Below are 22124 nucleotides of genomic sequence, written 5' to 3'. Positions count from 1 at the left end.
AGAAGAGGTTTTTTTTTTTTTTTTTAATTGCATGCATAATAGGCTTTTATCACTGTAAACACCAGCAAAATGAATTCACTGAAATCAACTGTTTCGTGACCATCTTGATCCAGCTGTTGGAGGACTTTTTCTGTTGTCTCAGAATTATTTGTTTTCTGTGGGAAAAAAATCAGAAAGTAGTTTATTAATCATTTGTTATTTTTTCCTTCTCTTATATTTTCTTTGTTACCAAGAAAATTCCTTAGGGGACATTTAAGAGGTCTGTTTTCTAGTTCTTTTTATAGCTATTTCACTGGATATTATTTTCTATGGCAATATTATATATATTTTTATATTTTGAGACCAGAGTAACTGAAATGTATATTCCTAGTATGAATAAAATATAGCACTGTTTTATTACGTATTTATTAACCACTAACACATCCTTTTTCCCCCCAATTCTCAATGATGACTCTGGTTTATAATGAAATCCAAGTCACCAAACTAGAACTCTCTCATTTATCCAAGCAAAGGAACAAACTTTCTTTAATACGTACTCTTTCCTGAAACAGTAGAGGAAATTTTTCTCTTTCTATCCAAAGCAAATCCATCTGTTTGTGCCCTGGAGTTCATGCCATTTACTTTATAAAGACTGAGTTACTTCTTATAATTTCTCTTTCTCTTAACTTTTTGATGCTTTAGTCTCCACTGGATCATTCTGGACAGAGAAGCAATATGCTTTATTAGCTATCATACTTTAAAAAATTTCCTGTGGGAAAATTTCCTGTGGGCCAGGAGCAGTGGTTCATGCCTGTAATCCTAGCACTTTGGGAGGCTGAGGAGGCAGGCAGATCACCTGAGGTCAGGGGTTTGAGACCAGCCTGGCCGACATGGTGAAACCCCATATCTCCTAAAAATTAAAAAATTAGCCAGGCATGGCCGCAGGCGCCTGTAATTCCAGCTACTCAGGAGGCTGAGGCAGGAGAATTGCTTGAACCCGGGAGGCAGAAGTTGCAGTGAACAGAGATCATGCCACTACACTCCAGCCTGGGTGACAGAGCAAGACCCCATCTCAAAAAAAAAACAACAAAAAAAATTTCCTGTGCACCACATTCTCACATCTCACATCTCTTTCTTTCTACCACCCAATATCTCTTCTCACCATTTATTGCCAAGCTTCTTGAAAGAGTTATCTGTAAATGTCTCCACTTCTTTACTCTTTATTCTCCACTTCTTTACCCTTTATTATCTTCTTTACTCTTTATTACTCTTTACTCTTTATGTGCCATTCTGGCATCCATATTCACCACTATACCAAGTGGTTTCCGTTGTACCAAATACAGTGGACACAATCTTTACTTGACCTCTAAGCCTCAGTTGACACAACTGACGAATCCTTCCTTTGGAAACATTTTCTTATCTTGTATTTCATGATATCCCACTCTCCTGGTTTTCATTCTATATCTTTGGCCCCATGTTTCCATTTTCTATCCTTGTTTCTCCTTTTCTACTTAGCCTCTAAATGTTGGAGTTACTCAGGGTTTAGTATAGGACACTCTTCCTATCCTATGTTTTTACATTCTCATCTATTCCCATAGCTTCATACCATCAATTAGCAGATGATAATCAGATTTTTGTCTTTGTGCAAGCCAGATCTCTCTTCTGAGTTCCAGACATGTATGTCTAACTGCTTTGGTCACTTTTCTGTGATATATCACAGGTAGAATAAATGCAACATGTCCAACTCTTGATTTTCTTCTTATGTCTATTTCTCATCAAGTCCACCCCATCTCAGTAAATGGCACCACCATCCTTCCAGTTTGTCAAGCCAGAAGCTTGGTAGCTGTATTTGATTCTTTCCTCTCATTTACCCCTACAGTCCAGTCCATAATAAAGCCTTTTGTTTCTACCTCCAGAATATATTATCAACCCATCTACTTCTTTCCTTCTCCATTGTTTGGACTCTCTCAATCCAAGCTACCATCATCTTTTGCCAATACTGTTGCAGTAGCCCTTTTTTTTTTTTTTTTTTTGAGTCAGGGTCTTACTCTGTCACCCAGACTGGAGTGCAGTGGCATGATCATAGCTCACTATAGTCTCAAACTTCTGGGCTCAAGTGATCCTTTTGCCCCAGCTTCCCAAGTAGCTGGAATTACAGGTGCAAGCCACTGTGCCTGGCTCTGCAGTAGTGTTTTAAGTGGTTTCTTTGTTTCTTCTTTTACCCATCCAAATACCAAGTGAATTTAAAAATTTGCCCATCCAAACACCAAGTGATTTTAAAAATTTGTGATTTAGATTTAGTTATTCCTCTGCTCAGAACTCTTTAATGCCTTCCTATTGCATTTCAGGAAAGTATCTAAATTACTTAACATGGTTGAAAAAGCTCTGTCTGATTTAGTCCCTGCCTGGCTCTCCACTTTCATCTCCTGCCATTCTTTCTGCCCAGCCACACTGAACTTCTAGTTCCTTGAGCACAAAAGCTATTTCCTTACTCAAGGACTTTATTCGTATTCCTTTTTTTCCTGGAACACTTCCTATTCATCTAGTCAACTCCTACACGTCCTTCAAGTCTTGACTTAAATGTAATTTCCTTAAAGAATCTCTTCTGACTTCCCAACAGAACATAACTCTTATTATTGGTTTTGTTTTTTTTTTCTGTTTTTTATTTTTTGAGATGGAGTCTTGCTCTGTTGCCCAGGCTGGAATGCAGTGGTGTAATCTTGGCTCACTGCAACCTCCATCTCCCAGGTTCAGGCGATTCTCCTACCTCAGCCTCCAGAGTAACTGGGACTACAGGTATATGTCACCACTCCTGGCTGATTTTTGTATTTTTAGTAGAGATGGGGTTTCACCATGTTGGCCAGGCTGGTCTCCAAATCCTGACCTCAAGTGATCTGCCCGCTTTGGCCTCCCAAAGTGCTGGGATTACAGGCATGAGCCACCATGCCCAGCCATAGTATTTTTAACTATACATTGTTATGTTTATTTGGTTTATTGTCTATAAGTTTTTTGAAGGCAGGAACCATGTCTATTTTGCTGGCTACTCTTCCCAGAGCCTACAAAGATATCTGGCATGTATGTGATGCTAAGTAAATATCAGTTGAATAAATGAATTAATAAACATATAACAGGAATGATTCCAGATGCCAGAGAAACAAATAAAAGCACAAAAGGACATGGTCTCTGCCTTCATAGACAAGTAAACAGGTAATTATAACACACTATGATAAGTGCCACAGGGGTGAAATGGGAGCCTGTATGACAAACACCTAAATAGGGTCACTTTGGCTGCATGTAGGTAATAGATTGTGGATAGTGTTGATAGGGAAGGACAAGAATAGAGGGGGAAGAGACCAATTAGGAGGTTATTGCAATAATTCGAGTCAGAGATACTGGTGGCCTAGAACACTTCAGGGGCAGTGGTTGAGGAAAGAAGTGGCCAGGTCTGAGAGATATTTATTTAGAAGTCAGAATCAGGAGGGCTTGGTGATGTAATTAGATGTGAGAGGTAAAATAGATGGAGCTGTCAAGGCTAGAACCCAAGTTCTTGGCTTGGACAAATGAATGGGTAGTGCTGCTGTATTTGTTTATATATAGGATGTAAAAGGAAGATGAGGCTTGCACAGGTTGAATTTGAAATGCTTGTGCCATATCTAATGGAGATGCTCCATGGGTCTGAAGCACAGGAGAGAGATATGGTTGATGAGGTGACTGAAAGTTTCAGCATATAGAGAGTGGTTTCAGCATACAGTGGTTGAAGCAGTGAGAGTCTATGAAATCCCCAGGAGACATGCATAGAGTGAGAAGAGAATTCCAGAGCATATCAACCCTTAAGTGATGGGCAGAGGAAGAGGAACTTGAAATGACTGAGAGGAGACAGCTGGAGACATAAGAGGAAACCCAGGAGAGGGTAGTGTCACTGGAGCTAAGAAGACAGTTCCAAGTAACAGAGTAAATGTGCAAGGAGTGAGTCCCTGTCCTTTTTGCCTCCAAAGCCATTCCAAACTCTTGCCTAAGAAGTGTCTTGAATTTTGTCTTGTTCAGCCTCTAGCAGTCTCCATCACTGTCTGCGTGCTTGTGGAAAACATCGATGATACTGATGCTGCTCCTCAGAAGATAGGGAGGCATCTTGTTTTGCCAACTGGAGTGCACCTGGAATGCACCAAGGAATACCCAACTTATTTAATTTTTCTGAATTTCTATCATCCCTTCTTTCTTCATCTCTTGGAGGTAAATTACAGTGTAAAGATCTGACTTAATTGGATTGTTTCTTATCTGACTCCTTTAGAGATTGTTTTTTGAGGGCCAGGACTGTGTCTTATCTATTTTTTATTTATCCTAGTGCTTCAGATATAGTAGAAGTTCAATAAACACCTGATGAATGGGTGCAGAAACAAATGAGTGAACCCTGATTTGAGTGATATGTTGGATTAGGTCTGTGGTTCCCAAACTTCGCTGTACTGTAGAGTTACTAGGGGGATCTTTAAAGAAATAAAGACTCCAGGCCCCACCTCCAGAGAGAGTGACCCAATAGGTCTGGGGTAGAGTCCTAGACTCTGCATTTAAAAAGCTCCCCATTGATTTCTTTGCAGCCGCAAGAACTACTGGCCACCTGACCTCTGGGATCCTTTGCAGCTAGAAAGTTTTGCAATGGCAATAATAATGAATTAACTGACTCAGCAAGCATTTCTTAATTTCCTTTGTGCCAATGCTGTGTTGTGTTCTGGAAGATGAATAAGAAATAGCTCCTTTCCTCAAGGAATTCAAAGCTTGGAGGAGGAGATGCAGTTATCTCAGTACAGTCTTATAATTTACACATAGCGGTGGCTAGGGACTAAGACAGGAGCTCTTCTTAGATGATGCCGTTTTTGAAGATGATAGAGCAGTATTTTTAAAACATGGGCAAAGTCCACTAGGATATTGCTCCTGTCATTCTAATTACAACTTGTCAGTGTTAGAAATTTCATAGAATTTTCCAGAAAGCCAAAGCTATATCTGTGCAATCTAATTGTCTACATAAGAATACTAAGAAAGGAAAACATTTATAAAAACACAAACAGAATTTTTTTGAAGAACTTACCTAGATTGCCAAGAGAAACGGAGGACTCAGGCCTGAGAGCTTATGGAATACTGGGCTTGGGGATCCTGGTGCTTATATAGGGGTTTTAATAACAGCCTTTAACCTGCCATCTTTTGCAGACAACACCCTTGGTGTATAATGGACTGACTGATTGCCAACCAAACCTCATTCCACCTGTTTCCCCTCTCAGCGGGGCTTTTAAACTCAGCATTTCCTTGAATGCCACCCCTATTTTGCATTTGTTCTGTGTCTACAGCCTGGCTCCTGAGGGACAGCTACTTCTCACATCCCTGTGGGGCCATAGTACCACCAGGATGTCTTGACAGTGTGCTGAAGTACTCTCAAGAAAAACCTTGTGAACCAAGAGTGGCCTTATCTCCTGCAAGTAAAATAAGTGAGTTCTTAACCTGAGCCATTTTAGTCATGAACAAGATCGCTTTCACTGTCTGTAATTGCACATTTTATTTGGATATGTTGAGGCTGATGTGCCCAGTTGCATTAGATGCTTGCTATACTGTGATGTAAAACACAAATGTGGGTCTGTCTTAATCCTCACCTGGCCTGTTCCTTTGGCAGGTGGTTCTGTGCCTCATGACCCGTCTCCCTGTGTCTATCTGCTGTCAAAGCATAAGATGTTTGCCCTGTGTGAGAGATAACAACTTTTCATTTCTTTTTTCTTTTTTGAGAGGGAGTCTCACTCTGTTGCCCAGGCTGGAGTGCAGTGGCACGATCTCGGCTCCCTGCAAGCTCCGCCTCCTGGGTTCACGCCATTCTCCTGACTCAGCCTCCCCAGTAGCTGGGACTACAGATGCACACCCGGCTACTCTTTTTGTATTTTTAGTAGAGACGGGGTTTCAACGTGTTAGCCAGGATGGTCTCGATCGCCTGACCTCGTGATCTGCCCACCTCAGCCTTCCAAAGTGCTGGGATTACAGGCGTGAGCCACCGTGCCCGGCCGAGAGATAACAACTTTTCTTATTCGGTGGTGATAGCAGCAAAATGTTGGACACAGGAGAGGATCTATGTGCTACAGAGTTGGTGGTCTGTTGAAACGTCACTTCTTGAAAATTAAAAACCATTTTCAATTTCACCAGCTTATAAATAGTTTCTTTGTTTCTGAAGAAATTATGTATAGGTGGATGCACTCTAACATAATCCTTTATGATACTAAAAATAATTCCCACTCACCTTTTAAAAATTTATCAATTTTTATTTTAAGTTCTGAGGTACATGTGCAGGATGTGCAGGTTTGTTACATAGGTAAACGTGTGCCATGGTGGTTGGCTGCACAGAGCAACCCATCACCAAGATAATAAGCCCAGCACCCATTAGCTACTCTTCCTGATGCTCTCCCTCCCACCGCTGCCCCTCCACCCACCTTTGCTGCAGGCATTCTGTAGGATTCTCTGAGATAGCTGGTTGTATAATCTTGTTAATAGTTATGAAGTAAGCAGTATTGGAGACATCTTTAATAGCCTGTGGATATGACAAACAGATTGAAGAGCTGTCAAATCAGATAAGTGAATACAGGCAAATGTATTTCCTGAGGAGCATGGTAGCCCTTTCTTTTTCGCTGCTCACCCTGATTTTGAGAATAGCTCCACAAGGAGGCACCTTTCCTGCGTGGGGATACTGAGGCCATAGGCTACTGCTGTTTCCCAAAGCAACACAAGCCTCGATTCTAAATCTGTTTACATCTAATTTGGTTTGTTTGTTTTTAAGTCTCCTCCATGACTTCTAAAATTGTATGTAATAAAGACATTTTTAGCTTTCCCTGATGTCTGTAATAAAAATACAAAACGTCTTCTCTTCAGTTTCTCTCCTAAACATCCCCATGGCCCTGGGGAGTTTCTTTTTTCTAGAATGTCTGAAGTGTATTATTTATTCAAAATAAAACAAAACAAAACAAAATAGTTTCTGTGAGGAAGTATTCCGAATACTTGACTCAATAATATTTCATTATTTTTGAATTTGTGTAGGAAACTCTTTCATGCCCGTATTCAGACAGCCCCAGGCATGGCTGACTACTGAAGGAGGAGGAGGGAGGTCTTTCTCCCCAGCTTGCACGCCACCCACCCTGGGTGACCCTGGAGGATTTGACTGCCCTGTGTGTCTAAAGGGCAGGAGCCTGATGAACGGGCTCCCTGTGGTCATTAGTTGCCGTCAGGGTGATTAATAAGAGTAACAGAGATAATTATAATTCTTGCTTTGAAAAGCCTTGCTTTTGAGAGGAATTATCCTTGTGCAAATGTCTCCCCACCCTCTTGGTAAATCGTCTTTGGCAGCCAGACCTGCAGCTTCTGGGTTTTGGCTGTGGTCTCCGGGCTGCTATTGCTGACACACCTGGTCTGCTGCGCTTCTCTCCTGAGTCTGGCTTATCTGATTCCTGGGCCTTCTTGCTTTTCTCCGCTCTTTCTCATTTTCTGGTAGTCTCTGTTCTCTTCTCTGTCTTCCTTTTGTCTCCCCCCCTTTCAACATTTCAATCTTTTTCTGTTTCTCATTGTCCCTTTCTTCATGTGCCTTTTCTTACCTCTGTCTCTTCCCCCTCTCTACTCCCACCCCATTCGTTCCAGACCTGAAGTCTCCATTCAGTTTGATCTTTTCTTTCATTCTTTTACCTAAAAATTTATTAGTTTCTATCAGGGAAAATAAAAGCCAAATAGACTGAAAATGAATACATCCAGTTCTTGCTATGAGAAGGGAAAGTGACGCTTACTGTGTGTCCACACCAGGAGATAGCCTGCCACAGTTACACAGCGGGAGGCCTGCTTGGTGCCGGGGCCCATGCTTTACCACCTACACTGCCTGTACCAGCAGGTCATTTTCTGACCCACAGTCCATGCCCAATGGTGACAGAATGACTTCTGTGGTGACATTCTTCTGGTGACATGGTCTTTGCCCCTCAGTGTCAAGGTTTGTCTTGACACTGCCTGGGAGGAGTTTCCTGGAAAGTGTCCACAGCCATGATTACAGATAAGAGGAGACTGCCAGAGTCATTTGAAGGCATCAAGTTGTCTGTAGGAGAAGCTTGGTGATCGGAGGAGTTGCTGCTGGGGGTGGCTATCCTGAGTGCACATTTGGACTTTGCCTGCTCGGCAACCTCAGGCATCTTACCAAATCTCTCTGAGCCTCAGCAGTGGGATCTAGTGGTCACCATTTCTTGGATGTGTCACAAGGATATGGTGTGGCTCAGGGAAACACTGGATTGTAATGTGTTTTAAGCTTATCTGAAGAAAAGCACCATGCAAATCCCAGTTACTGTGTTTATTATGAGGTTCAGCATGACTAAATGCAAACAATTTATTCCACCCGAATAAGGCTTTTAAAAATACACTGGAGCCAGTAATTACAGAAATGTAGGCTCCCCTAAACATGTTCGCAATTAGGAAGGGATGTAACTGAATGAACTGGGGCATGGCAGGGGACTCTCAGATCCTTGACATGTTCTTGGTTAGCTCAGCCAAGCTTTTCTTGATCAGAAAATAGAAAAAAGCAGAAAGTTCTCATCCCTTGTGTCTTTCTTAGAAGAAGATAATAAACCCAGTGGCCAAAGAATGTTAACATTTAACTGACTTTCCTTATGTATCAGGACCTTTTTCTGAAACTATGATTGTTAAGGATTTTAAGACCTAAATCAGTATGGGGTATGATTTTCTTGTTTGTGATTAAAACATGGAAGTAATTATAGATCTCAAAGTAATTTTTATTTACACGAAAATAATACATACATTCCTGATCTTTGAAAAAATTGAAACATTACTTGATGACAGGTAAGACTTCTTTGACTACTACCGTCTCTCCTGATTCCCTTTTACTTTTCCCAGAGGCAAGGACCATTATCAGTTTGGTGTTTTTCTTTCCAAGCTTTTCCATCTTTAGAGGTAGAGAAAACCAAGGTGGACATGGTACACAAGTCTCCACACGGTTTTCCCCTGTAGTTTAGCCTCATCTTCTGGGCCAGATTGTATGCTTCTTGAGACCAGAAACCACATGAGCTCCTTGATCTGATTCCACACCACTCCCAGGCCTGGCATAGAATCACGGAGAAGTGAGGGGAATGGTGAGGAACAGTTAACTAAACCCTTGTTTGAGAAAAATTATTGTCCCACAGTTTACTCAAGTAGAGCTAGTAACTCAGCTGGACAAGTTTCAGATTCTGTGTTTCAAAACCACCTCAACTCACCCAGTGGAAACCAGAATATTCTCATGGCTTTACAAAAAAGCCTGAGCTTTAAACTTGTTCTAAAGGGCTCAGCAAAGAAGCATGACTGCTGGGAGGCTTCCTGTCTGCCTCAGGCTCCCTGTCTCAGCCTCCAGGTATCCCTATCCTCATGCTCCACTTGCCCAGACATAGACCTAAAAGAAACTCGTGTCCATCTTCGTGGGGGTCCCTTCAGGGGCAGTTGTGTGTCATCAGCCACCCTCAGAGTTGGCTCTGAAACATTCCCTGGTTTCTCCTTCAGTGGTTTATGAAGGTCAGGAAGATATTTTCTGGAGGTTCTGGACAATCCTAATGTTGTCGTGAACCCTGCTGGCCCCTTCAGGTGACATATACACCCGGACATATATCGATAGTGATGGAAGAATTCTGTCTTTTCTTCAAATTCTCTTTTCTTTCTGTTTTTACTTTCTTTCCTTAAAATGTTGCCTAGCATGTGTTCCTGTGGAAATGACAGTGCTGGGGTTGTAACTCCTATCTCAGTGGTTTGACAAGCTCTCAAGAAATAAAGTTTATGGCTGTTTTTAGGAGACTCCATCACAGGCCCTCCTCACCATCCAGGCTTCTCTCCTGTTTGCCCATATCTGGAATAGGATTGACTGTACTCCTCGCTCTCTGGGCACCACACCCTCTTGCCTGCCTCAATGCCTTTGTTAATGTTGTTCCTTTTGGCCTGAGGGGAACCAGGCCCATCCCTGCTAGCCAAACTCCGTCTTCTCCTGGGAGCCTTCCCTGGTGACTTGGTTGGGTCCATATTTCGCTGACTTCCTCTTCTCCCACTGTCATCATCATTGCTCACAACATTCCGACCATACCATCCTCCTTGTTGTTCCTTGAATGTGCTAGGCATGCCCGTTTCCGGGCCTTTGAACGTGCTGTTTCCTCTGTTGAAGTGCTCTTTTCTGAAGTGCATGGTTTCCTTCCTCACCTTCTGCAGGTCTCTATTCAGGTGTCATTTGACCATCCTCTCTTAAACAGTAACACTCTCACTTCCCCTGACTCCCTCCCTATCCTCCTACTCTGCTTTTTACTCTCCCTAACATTTATCCCACATGAGTTAGTATACAGCTGTTTGTCTATCTGTTTATTTTCTATTTTCCCCATTAGAATGTAGAAACATGAGGGTGGAGACTTGTTCTGCTTTGTTCACCGCTTTATTCCCAACACCTAGAAATTGCTTACCAGGTGGTAGTCATGTAGTAAATATTTGTTGAAAAACAAACAAACAACTCTAACTACCATATTTTACACCCCTTAAAAAAAGTTTCTACACTGATTATGGGTGCCATGACCAGCCAGGCCTGCGCTGAGGCATTTGGCAGGAGTTGGATAATGAAGCTGTATTCATGCCCTGAGCTGTGCGCTCTCCAGCTGTTTCACGAGCAGGTCTTGTCTTAATTATATTGTGAACTACTTGGGGGTAGAGATCAAATTTTGTTCTTCTTCTTAACTACTTAACACTTGAAATGGGTCTGGATTCCATTAGTGATTATCTGTTTATTGTTCCAATGTGGTCATTAACTGCTTATTGACTGATTGATTAGTGATGGCAAATCCTGATGAGGTCAAATTGACCCTAAGGACAGAGTGGGTGAGGCTATTGGAAGCTGCATTTGGGTCCTTATGTAAAATCCTGGGTTCTCCTTGCAGTATGTGATATCTCTGACCGTTGTCTGAATGTCCGTGGCTCTTTCTTCCACCTTCCTAACCTACATTCTGACAAACATATTCCTGGCATTAAGAGTGGTTGTAAAACTAGAAACATAGATCACTGTATATAAACCAAAGTATGTCTTTATCGACTACTTATGAAGTAGTCTTTGAGAGAGACTTAATTTTTCCCTTTTCAGTATATTTATTTACAGCCTCTTCATATGGATTTGAAGCAGCTTATCATACACAGTAAAGTGGTTAAATAAAAAAAGTAGAAAATTAAAACTAGGAAAAAGGAAAATTCAAATTTGTTGACCATGAGGGTCAACACAATTGCTGTTATTGCTCTTCAATCTTGGTTCAGGGATTTCTGACAGCAATTCTCAAAGGAAAACACCATCAGTTACATGGCCTTCACAGTCAGAAAGTAAGATAACTATCTATGCTTTTTTTGTGGCAAAAGAGAGCATTTCTCAGAACTGAATTCTAAAAAGAATATCTCGTGGGGGACTTTATAAAGGTGGGTACCGCATGATAAAATGGACAAAGTTCTCAACAGCATTTTGACAGCCAAAGAAGTGATGAGTTTCACATGTGTATTTCTTATAGTTTTGGCAAAAATTGAGCACACGAATGAGGAGGTTTTATTCAATGTACATAAAAAAATCAAGGATCTGACTTCAATATGTAACTTGGTGAAAGCTATTATGAATTGTCTATTTTGTTACTCACCATATACCCTGTATACATAGTTTAGTAGGTGGTCAATTGTTAAGTTAATAGATGAATAAAGTGTCTCTCATATTTGGTACTATTCCAGGTTCAATGTTAAATAGTAAACAGATACATATTGAGCACCTACTAATGCCAGGTGGTTTGCTGGCCACTTTCATATGTATTGTTCCACTTATTCTTTTTAAACACATTCTCTTATTGAAGAATATTCAGATCATAAGTGTATAATGATGAATTATTACAAAGTAAACACTTCCATGTAACCACTGCCCAAATCAAGAAATAGAACGTTAATCAAGACCCTGAAAGTCCCCATGTTCTATCCCCTCCCTGCTCCCTTGTGGTACCATTATTCTGACTTCTAATGTCATAGATTAGTGTTGTTTTTGGTTGTTGTTTTGAGCTTTATGTAAATGCAGCCACTCAGTATGAAGGCTTTTGTGTCAGGCTTAATTTTGTCAACATTATGCTTGTGAAGTTCTTCTATGTTGTGGCATATGGCTTTAATTCTTTCAGTCTCATTGCTGTATAATAGTGCATTGTATGAATATAGTACAATTTGTTGTTGTCCATTTTCAGTTAATAGATCTTTGGATTGTCTTCTCCTTTGGGGTGTAACAAACCATGCTGCAATGAATATTTTTCAATATGCTTTTTGGTGCATTTCTGTTGGGTTATCTGCCTGGGCTGGAGTTACTTAGCTATGGAGTTTGCATGTGTTTAGCTTTAGAGAGATTGCCCTACAGTTCTCCTAAATGATTATTATATCAATTATTCTCCTACTACTAGTGTGAGAGTTCTAGTTGCTCTACATCTTTGCACACATTTGACATTATTACTTGTAAATTTCAGACATTTGATAGGTATGAGTGGTTCTCAACATGATTTAATTTGCAATTATCTGATACCTGATAAGGTTGAGCCAATATCTTTTTCATTGGCTTTGGAAATATCTTCTTTTATGTCTTTTCCTTTTTATTTTTTAAGAAAAGAGATTGCCTTTTACTCATTGACTTATAGGCATACTTTGTATCTTCTGCACACTAGCTCTATTTCTTCTTAATTCTTTACAATAACTGTGAATTATAATAACATTTTATACAGGCAGATACTGAGGTCACAGAAGTTAAGTAATTTACTCAAGGACACTTGGAGTATTAGGGTATAAAAATTATTCCTTCTCTTCAGTGGCTTTTTATCTACTTGTTTGGGGAAATAATGCTGAGAACAATTAGTGAGTAATATTAGCTAGTAAATATTAAAGTATTAATCTGGATGGTGCAGGCTATGAAATGATGTAATAGTTAAAAGATCAGTGTGAGATTTCTAGTGGAGGTCAGATTTAGTCTAAGGCTTGAAGGGTAGATATAATTGAGGAAGTAGAGAGGAAATTAGAAAAAAACATTTCAGGGAGGGTGACCACAAGAGCAGAGGCACGGAGCTGGAAGTAATAATACTACTAACAACTTGCCTTTGAATAGCTCTTTGCAGAACTTTTTTCTGTCTTAAGACCACCTCTCTTATGCAGGGACATGAGTGCAGGGATCATGACTGTTCCATTCACTCAGGCATGTCCAGTGTACCCCATGGTGCCTGGCACATGACCAGTGCTTAATAAATATGTTCAAATAAAATGAATGAATGAGTGAATTCAATCCCAACAATGTCCCTGTAAACTTAATAGGATAGAATTTAAATGATTAAGGTGAGGGTTAAAAGTTAAAAGACAATTAGATGACCAATCTGTGGCTTCTGAAAGATTTCTACAGGAACTAGTGGTAAATTGTAATTAGAGAGATAGATTATAGAGATTCTGATCAGTTAAAACTTGATGTGGCATGCAGGAAAGCATAAAGTGTCACTGAGAGGTCTTGAACAGAGGGAGGTGAAAAGGTGCAAACAGTGTTTTGCAAAATTCATAAGTGACTGAATGGGGACTGGACAGGAAGCAGGGGGACAGCTAAGAAGAGGCTGTTGCAATGATATAGGCACTCACTTATATATTCAACAAACATTTATTGAAACCATAGAATACATCTGGCACGGCCGGGTGCGGTGGCTCACCCCTGTAATCCCAGCACTTTTGGAGGCTGAGGCGGGTGGATCATGAGGTCAAGAGATCGAGACCATCCTGGCCAACACGGTGAAACCCCATCTCTACTAAAAATACAAAAAAATTAGCCAGCCGTGGTGGCAGGCACCTGTAATCCCAGCTACTTGGGAGGCTGAGGCAGGAGAATCCCTTGAGCCCAGGAGGCGGAGGTTGTAGTGAGCTGAGATAGTGCCATTGTACTCCAGCCTAGGGAAAAAGACTGAAACTCCACCTCAAAAAAAAAAAAAAAAAAAAAAAAAAGAATACATCTGGCGCCAAACTTCATGCTGCTGAAGAATAGCAAGATGTGTAAGTTGTGAGCCTTGCCATCAAGGAGTTTATAGTCTAAAAGGAGAGCTTAGACAAGCACACAAATAATTATAACTCAATAAACAATGATTTTTTAATAGCACAAATAAAGACTATGGAGTTCAGAAAAGGATAAGATCTGCTCTGGCTAAAGCATCAGGAAGGGTTCAAGTAGTACTCTGGAGCTGCGTCCTGCCTGCCTCTGCCTCCCTATTCCCCTGCCTCCTCTCTATCACATTATCTTCCGTTATTGCATTGAATTGTCTTGTTTATTTATTGTTGTTTGTCTCTCCCTTCCTTCAGTAGAATACAAGCTCCAAGATGACGAGCTAACTTGTTTTGGACACTGCTGTATCCCTAATACTTTGCCTAATATCTGGCACTAACATGGATTTTTTTTTTTTTAAAGAAAATTGGGAATGAATGAATAAAGTGTCATCGGCATCAGATCCCAGAAGACAAACGGAATTTGGTCATTCAGGAAAAGTTGCGGGGAAAGATGTTATTTTAGGTGGAGGGTACATGAAGTCCTACAGGGAATGGAGAATGAAAGATGGATCTATAATACAGACTTAAGAAAAACTATTGAGATAACAGAGTGGATGAGATGTGAAGAATAAGACAAGGCAAATGATGATTCCAAAGTTTGTGCCTTTGAAGCATGATAGAATGAAGATTGAGAGAATGGCAGTAGGAAAGAAATTGAGAAGACAAGCCAGTTTGCCTGGAAGTCGTTGACAATAGAAGGCATCATATCTGTGAGCATTTGTAGAGACTGGATTGAAGTGCACAGTCAGATTTGAACAAGGTGAATTGAGACTCATCAGTGTGAAAAAGATAATAGTAAGTTGGACCAAGCATGGGTTCTCACGAGGAGAAAGTTCATAAGAAGAAGAGTCCTTGGAAAGGGTGCACAGTCTTGGGGACTGGATGAGAGGAATTACCTGGGGAGATGGGGAAAGACCATTGAAAGGAGTATTTCATGAAAGACGGTCATCAGTGCCCGCTGTCCAGAACTGTGGAAGTTGGAAGTCTTTAGGCTTGTTGGATGGAGGGCAACATCACCTTCAAAGGAATACTACTTGAAGGATGATGGCAAAAACATATATATATTCAGCTAACTTTTATTCTTTCTGCCCACCATTCTATTAGGGCCGATTGCTAGAATACTAACAGAATGTTTAAAAATTATTGCTATTAAGTTTTTAATTTTTTCAGTTAAGAAAATAAAATATGCTTATTGTACAGAAAATTTTGATTTCTTTTTCTGTTTTAGTAGATATTAGTCTCACTATGTTGTCCAGGCTAGTCTCAAACTCCTGAGCTCAAGTGATCCTCCTGCCTTGGCTTCCCAAACTGCTGGGATTACTACCCATTTATTTAATGCTCTCAGCAAACCATATAGGTAAATGTTTCTGCTTTTTGACTGTTCTTGTTTCTCTGAGTTGTGTATCCTTTCTTCTGACTGCCAGCACCATTGCCACTGGAGCTGTTTTGTCATTCACTTTTTCTTCAATTCTAGTGAGGATTTCAAATATTTATTGGCTATCTGTATAGCTTCTTTGGTGAATTTATTAATAAGGAAGTTTTTCATTTTTATGGACTCAGATACCTATTGCCACATTGCTTGCCAAAAGGGATGATGAGTTTATGCTCTAGTATGTATATATATATTTATACTAAAATTATATATACTTATATATAAATAAAAATTATATATAATTTTATAAACTAAAAATGTATAATTTTATAAACTAAAAAATTATGTATAGTTTTATAAACTAAAAAATTATATGTAATTTTATAAACTAAAAATTATATATGGTTTTATAAACTACAAAATTATGTATATAATTTTATAAACTAAAAAATTATGTATATGATTTTTTCCTTTAGTAAGTCTATGCTCTAGTGTAGTGTATATGTGTATTTGTGTGTGTATATATACTAGAGCATAGACAAGCTAAAAGAAAAAATATATATATTTTTCTTTTTATGAATTGTCTCATGTCTCTTGCTTATTTAAAATAATATTATTTTCAGGTAGGGATATAATTCATGTTTGAGTGTAGAATGAAAAGAGCTGAAAATATTGGAGGGGGAGGGTATATACTTGGATTTTGGGCTCTGGAAAATGTGAAGGTTGAAGTGGAAGAATACTGAACCTAGAAGGCAGAATGCAATGGGAGATGGAGTATTGGACTGCTTTTTGGCTTCAGGAAACATTGTATGATAACAGTTTTATTCCTTTCTTGGGTTATGACTAAGCTGGAAGAGCATCATACTTTAATTATAGTCTTTTGAAAAAACACAAATAACTAAGATTGTTTTTGTTTTTGATCAGTGTCTCCAAGGCAAGATGAATTCATTCTCCAAGGAGAATGAAGGGGGAAAAAAATGAATCAACAAAAGAAATTGATCATCAGGTTGTTTAATTATCAATTTTAATTTAATGCCCTCATCAAACCATATAGGTAAACACTTAGTAGACTCACTGGATGGTTGGTTATAAGAGCTTCTTATAAAATCAAACATACTTTAGATTTGTGTTCTCTCTCATAATTATTCTGATTGTTTATTTGAGCCGAAAGCTATGATAAGTTTGCATAAGGAGTGGGATTTAATAAAAATTGGTTGGATGAGTAGTTGAATGAATGAATCCATGGTAATAGATTCAGCTGCACCTGAACATGAGCAAAGAATCACAAATTTACTTTAATCAAGTGCTAGAAAATCATAATTAAGTTATGGTGTTGTCTAAAATTATTTTGAAGGATAAAATTTTAGGATGAACTTGAAATACTTCTAGGAAATGTCATGAAGCAGAGTAATCTATATCTATGAATTAATATTTTATGATTATGGGATAGCATTGCAGGGTCTCATAATTTCCTACTGCTCCATTTTAAATTCAATGAATCAGTTGGAAAAACTGGCACCTGCTAAAGATATGGAAGGAATTTTTCTATTTTTAATGACAGGTACATTGAGGTAAATTGTCTCATGACAAAGTCCATTTTGACACTTGGAAGTAGCATCGTTTGGTAGGAGTTTTACTGACTGTATTTGTTCAGATATTTCTTTAGTGGTGGCTCCCACTGCTGAATACTTTATTATTTGCTCTTGTAGAAATTTAGGAAGAAAATTTAAAATATTGTTAATCTGCTTCTGAATGTGTACACGTGAATAGTGAGGGTGATTGGGAGAGAAATCAGGCGCATGTTGAGATGATAATGATTCATTGCTTTGTGGTGCTTGCCTCCCTTTGTGGTACCAGCCTCTCTCTCTGAGGGTGACCCTGCTTATCTTCCAAGGCCTGGGGAGCTGGTGCACCAGCAGGACATTCATCAAGTGGAAGTCCCCTGGTATATGATTGTGATGCTTGGTTGTAGTTGAAAAAGACAGAAAAATCTGAGGTCTCACTGGTGAGGGATACACTACAAAGCTCTGGGCCTGATGCCTGGGCTATCTGAACTTGCTTTTGATGGTCCTCTTGGGTTATGTTTGTTTGCTGCAGTGTCTTCTCCTGTAGGTACTGGTATAGTGGACTGGAATGGATGGCACCCCTCTCCACAGAACAGGGCTCTTGGTCTGTCTGCATCTGCTTTTCAAGACTTGGCCGGGGGACTGAAGAATTGTGCTCTTTCTTGGCTAGACTTTTTTGGTCACCACCTTCTCCTGCCAGCTCTTGGGGACTTTCATCTTCCTCCTCAGATGTTACGGTTTTCTTTGTTTCAAGTTGTATCTTGTGGGAGGCTGAACTGTCCTCATCCAGATTTTTTAACATAGTATTCTGGGCCTCTGTTGCTCTACCTTTCTCTTCTTTGCTACTTGGGCCTTGGACCTTTAATTCATTTCTGCTATCTCCCTTTCCAGGGAGCTGCATTAGGGAAAGCTGGTCAGTGAAGTCTTCATCCAGGGCACCTGTGATCTCTATTTCCAGGGACTTTCTGTTTTCATCTCCTGCTGTGGATTCCTGTGCTTCTGGGTGTCCACTGGGCTCCACAGCTACACCTGGGCCTTTGGTCCCTGGGCCTTGATACTTGTGTTCTCCTCTGGAAGGCTGTTCCTGGTCCTCTGTGAGCTGTACATCCTCTCCTCTGACTGCTGGCACCACTGCCTCCTGAGCTCTGTTTTTCTCACCAGGTGTTCCCTGCCTCTGAGTATCTGGGTTATTATTGTGACCTCCTTGCACAGACTCTCCATGTGGGTCCCCTTGACTCTTGGAGTCCCCTTGCACAGGCAGTTCACCTGTCTCTGAGCTGCTGTTATCTTCCTCTGAAGCCAGGCTACTGGGAGTTTCAGAAGACCCCTCATCATTCTGTGTGAATGGTGACTCAGGGTCCTCCCCCTGGTAATCATCCTCTTCCTCAACTGGCTTGTCATGAGTCTTGGTGACCCTACTATTTTCTACTGCGGACTGCTTCTCAAATGGTGCTAAATCTTGTGTGCTTTCTCTTGCCCCCAGTGTCCTTGCTGCTGCAGGTGCGTTTTTGCTGTTCACAAATGCTTCTGTTGTGCCTTCTTTGGTGTGTTCTGCCTCTTCTCCTGAGACTGCCGATCCTTCAAGTTCAGGGTGAGTCTGATCTCCTCCTTCTGAGCTTAGATATTGTGTCTCAGAACCCTTTTCAGCATCTTTTGATTTTGATAATCCTTGGAATTCCTGATGTTGCCCATCCTGTGTTTGAGTTTCCAGGACTAGTGGCCGAGTTTTTCTGTCACGTTCTTTCTGCCCTGCTGTTTCATGGGTCTTAGGACCTCTCCTCTCTTTCCTTTCATCTTTCATGTCAGATGTTTCCGAACCATTTCTGCTACCACCTTGGACTGGCAGGTCCTTTGTTTCACTTTCTTTTTCTTGGGTGTCAGATGTTCTGCCATAATCCTCAGGTTCACCCGAATTCTTTGTCTCAGCTGGTGTCTGGTCAGCATCCTTTCCTGGTTCTTGAGTGTCAAATGTTCTACAGACATCCTTGGGATCAGTTGATTTCTGTGTCTGAGATAGTGTCCTGGCAGCAGCTTGTTCTGGCAGGTCTGCACGCTCTGAACTGGGTTCATCTTCTCCTTGCAGGGGTGGTTCTTGTGTATTAGAGTATTTCTCCTTTTCTGTTCTAACTTCCTGATCTTCAGATGGTCTTTGTGTTGCTTCTTCTGGTGGTGAATTTTGGGTTTCCAAGTTTCCTTCTTGTTCTCCAAGCTGGTCTCTTATCTTGGAGACACTTTGCTCTCTGACTGTTTCATCTCCCTCCCGGGAGATCTTCTTATCTTGTCCCTTCCTCTTTGTGGGACTACTGGTCTGTTTTGATCCTGCCATTGGCTTATTTGTCTTAAGTTGGCCTTCATTGTCTTCTGTTGTTTGTACATCTTGGGCCACTTCCTGAATCTGTTCATCTCCTTCCAGGTGTTGGTTCTTAGGGTTATTGTATTCAGATGCTTCTCCTGGAAAGTTGTGAGTCTTGGCTTCTCTCCATGGGTCCACTCTGTTGTTTCCAACTGCTCCACTTTCTTCAGGGATGAGCTGAGATAATGATGCCATTCCTGAAGGAAGCATCCTCTCTTCTTGAGTTGGTGAAGTTCCCACTGTCCACTGACCATCTCTGCTGGTTGCCTGAAGATACACATCATCTGGCTTCTCCTTCTCTGGTTTAGTCACCTGTGTTAGTTCTGAACTTAGTAACAATTGTATGTCAAGATAACAGAGGTTCAACAAGTTGAAGATTGCAAGAACAAATTCATCAAAACTGATGATGCCATTACTGTCAATATTTAGAAGATTCGAATTTTTTTCCACAGCATGAAGGACACATGGCTGCATGAAAACACAGTGAGAAATCAGCTTATTTATATGTGGTCCAGTGTCCTAACAGTCTCCCAAGAATCCTATTTTTCTGACCCCATTCCTCAGTAACTGGTTAACTTTCCCAGAATAGCAAGAATTTGCATGCCATTTTTCATCAGAGAGCTATGCCTGAGAAAGAGCATTTACAACACTTGTGAGTTGCATTTTGATGCATAATGGTTTGCGACTCCTTTCAGAAGTCGGCTTTGCAGAAGCAATAATCCCAGTAATAAAAACCTCTTTTTTCTCTAAGCGATTGAACAGAGTAGGGAATTGAGACTGAAAATAGTTGTTCAAGAGACAGTGAGTGCTGAGAACTGTTAGCTAGGTGTAAAATGGCTGGGGATCACATATGCTTATCTTGCTTGGATTATAAAGAAAGGGTGAGTGGGAAAGAATTTCCACAGCTCTGTGAGCAGCTCACCTGAAAAAAGTCCCCAAACTCGCCCTGGAGGAGTTGTTTCAGCTCTCTGCCAGTCAGTGTGGTCCCTTTACTGTCCTCACTGGCATATTTGTGGAATGTCTCAATTACACAGAGGACATCTCTCAGGAGCCGAGGCATCTTTACAAACTCAGGAGAGGCTGTGAGAAAGAATAAACAAAGCTCATTTTCCAGGATGGGTCCCTCAGGGAGGAGATACCAAAATCATCCTTTTTGTTCCTCCCCCATCTCCACTGCAACCCCTGCTCTATTCTGTATCTTAAAATATTATATCTGAACTCCAGGGGTGATTTAGTTTTGTACCAGACATTGTGGTGAGATCAGATCCAGCATAGGTAGGTATTACAAGAGACAATTCACCCCAACCTTCAGTAAACAGCAACATTCATGTGCTCAGAGAAAGCTTCATTGCAAAAGGAAGGTGATAAGGGAACTCAAGCATAAGGATTGAAATGCACAGATGAAGCCAATAGAGTTGGACCCATTCTTCCAGCCTCATCCAAGAGTGTCTATCTGCTTTCCTCTCCCTTTGGCTCAGTCTAGCCTCCTCTGGTTAGGAGGGTATAACCTTTAAAGTTAGTAAAGTTTCTAGTGGAAAGAGAAGTCACACCAAGAAAATTAACCCCTATGTTTGCAGGTGGTAACAACATGCTTTAACCAAGAAGACACAATTCCATGTCCCGACCCCTTCATTTCCCATCCTTTAAATGCTTCTACATTTTCATTGCAATAGAGATCTGATCCTGTGCCTTGTTGAATAATATTCATGCCTATGACGTCCAAACAATTTATTTTTTTTTGAAAAAGAAAATGATCAAGGAAGTTCCATAAGCAAGGAATGCATTTGGGTGGCTGGCGCTCCCAGTTTATTATTATTAATAAGGGTTGACATAGACTTAAAGTGTGTTTCCTCTGAAATCCTTTTGCAATCTCACACATAAGCAAAACAGCAGATGAAATCCCAAGTACACTCAAGCAGATGGACTTACCTAGTTCACAAACGAGAGCAGGTAGAACGTGGGGCAGCGGGCTGTGATCTGACAGCAGTAGCTGGAACCTTTTATTGAGGTCCTAATTGCACAGTTAAGAAGGAGACACCCTCTGGGTCTGATGACCTGACATCACCACCAAATCCAGTCTCCCCTCCTCTGTTGTCAGTTGTCTTAATTTTATTTCCTTCTTTACGCAGTTTCAATTAAATCTTAGCTTCAGATGCATCAAAAGAAAGGGGAAGGGGTTTCTTGATTCATTTACTGACTTTTGCAGATTATGGTTTTGAAGGCTCTTCAAGGTAGTGTTGGCTTCCCTCCCCCATTTTTTAACCTAAGGACATAATTACATTTCTGTCTGACAAATCATAGTGCTGGCAGGGACCTCATAAGTCATCTGATTCCTCTGTCTGCCCGCAGGATGGCCTGTATTTGACCCAACCCTGAGAGAGGGGTGTCAATCATGTGTTTAAAAATAAAGGCCCCCATTTAGCCATGTGACAAAAGTGGAGACAACAGTTGATTCAGATGTTTCAGTGCTCTGCTCTCCTTGTCCAGAGGCAGAGTTAGAAAAAAAAATCTCTTGCTTGATGTGCAAAACCTTGCTTACCTAAGATGTGCTATTTTAAAAATGTGATTGATATTTGTTTTTTAAAGACACTTTTACTATCCAAGGAACTTGGAACCGATAATCTACATTACTGTGTTCTCCCTGTAAAGGGGAAAGGGAGATGTTGAAATCATCAAGCTGAGAACAGAAATGAGTCTGAGATGCTGAACTGGCAAACAT

General features: G+C 40.6%; 1 protein-coding gene across 1 annotated transcript; it reads right to left on the bottom strand.

Moving 5' to 3' along the window:
- Positions 1-16482: 16482 nt before the first annotated feature.
- TCHHL1 (trichohyalin like 1) lies at positions 16483-20479 on the bottom strand. The gene is made up of 2 exons (XM_033196413.1): positions 20328-20479; positions 16483-19873 (listed from the first exon to the last, which is right to left on the bottom strand). The coding sequence occupies exons 1-2, from the start codon at positions 20463-20465 to the stop codon at positions 17306-17308; spliced, it is 2706 nt and encodes a 901-aa protein (XP_033052304.1). The 5' UTR covers positions 20466-20479; the 3' UTR covers positions 16483-17305.
- Between the last annotated feature and the right edge of the window lie 1645 nt (positions 20480-22124).

Source organism: Trachypithecus francoisi, unplaced genomic scaffold (assembly GCF_009764315.1).
Source record: "Trachypithecus francoisi isolate TF-2019V2 unplaced genomic scaffold, Tfra_2.0 Lachesis_group5, whole genome shotgun sequence".
In the NCBI taxonomy this organism is placed as follows: domain Eukaryota; kingdom Metazoa; phylum Chordata; class Mammalia; order Primates; family Cercopithecidae; genus Trachypithecus; species Trachypithecus francoisi.
Note: the sequence above shows the minus strand (reverse complement) of the source record. Positions and strands in the feature narration are given on the sequence as shown.

Coding starts and splice junctions, on each gene's coding strand:
- TCHHL1 (XM_033196413.1), bottom strand. CDS start 20,465: ATGCCTCGGCTCCTGAGAGATGTCCTCTGTGTAATTGAGACATTCCAC. Junction 19,874..20,327: donor AGTTTGGGGACTTTTTTCAG/GTGAGCTGCTCA, acceptor GTTTTCATGCAG/CCATGTGTCCTTCATGCTGT.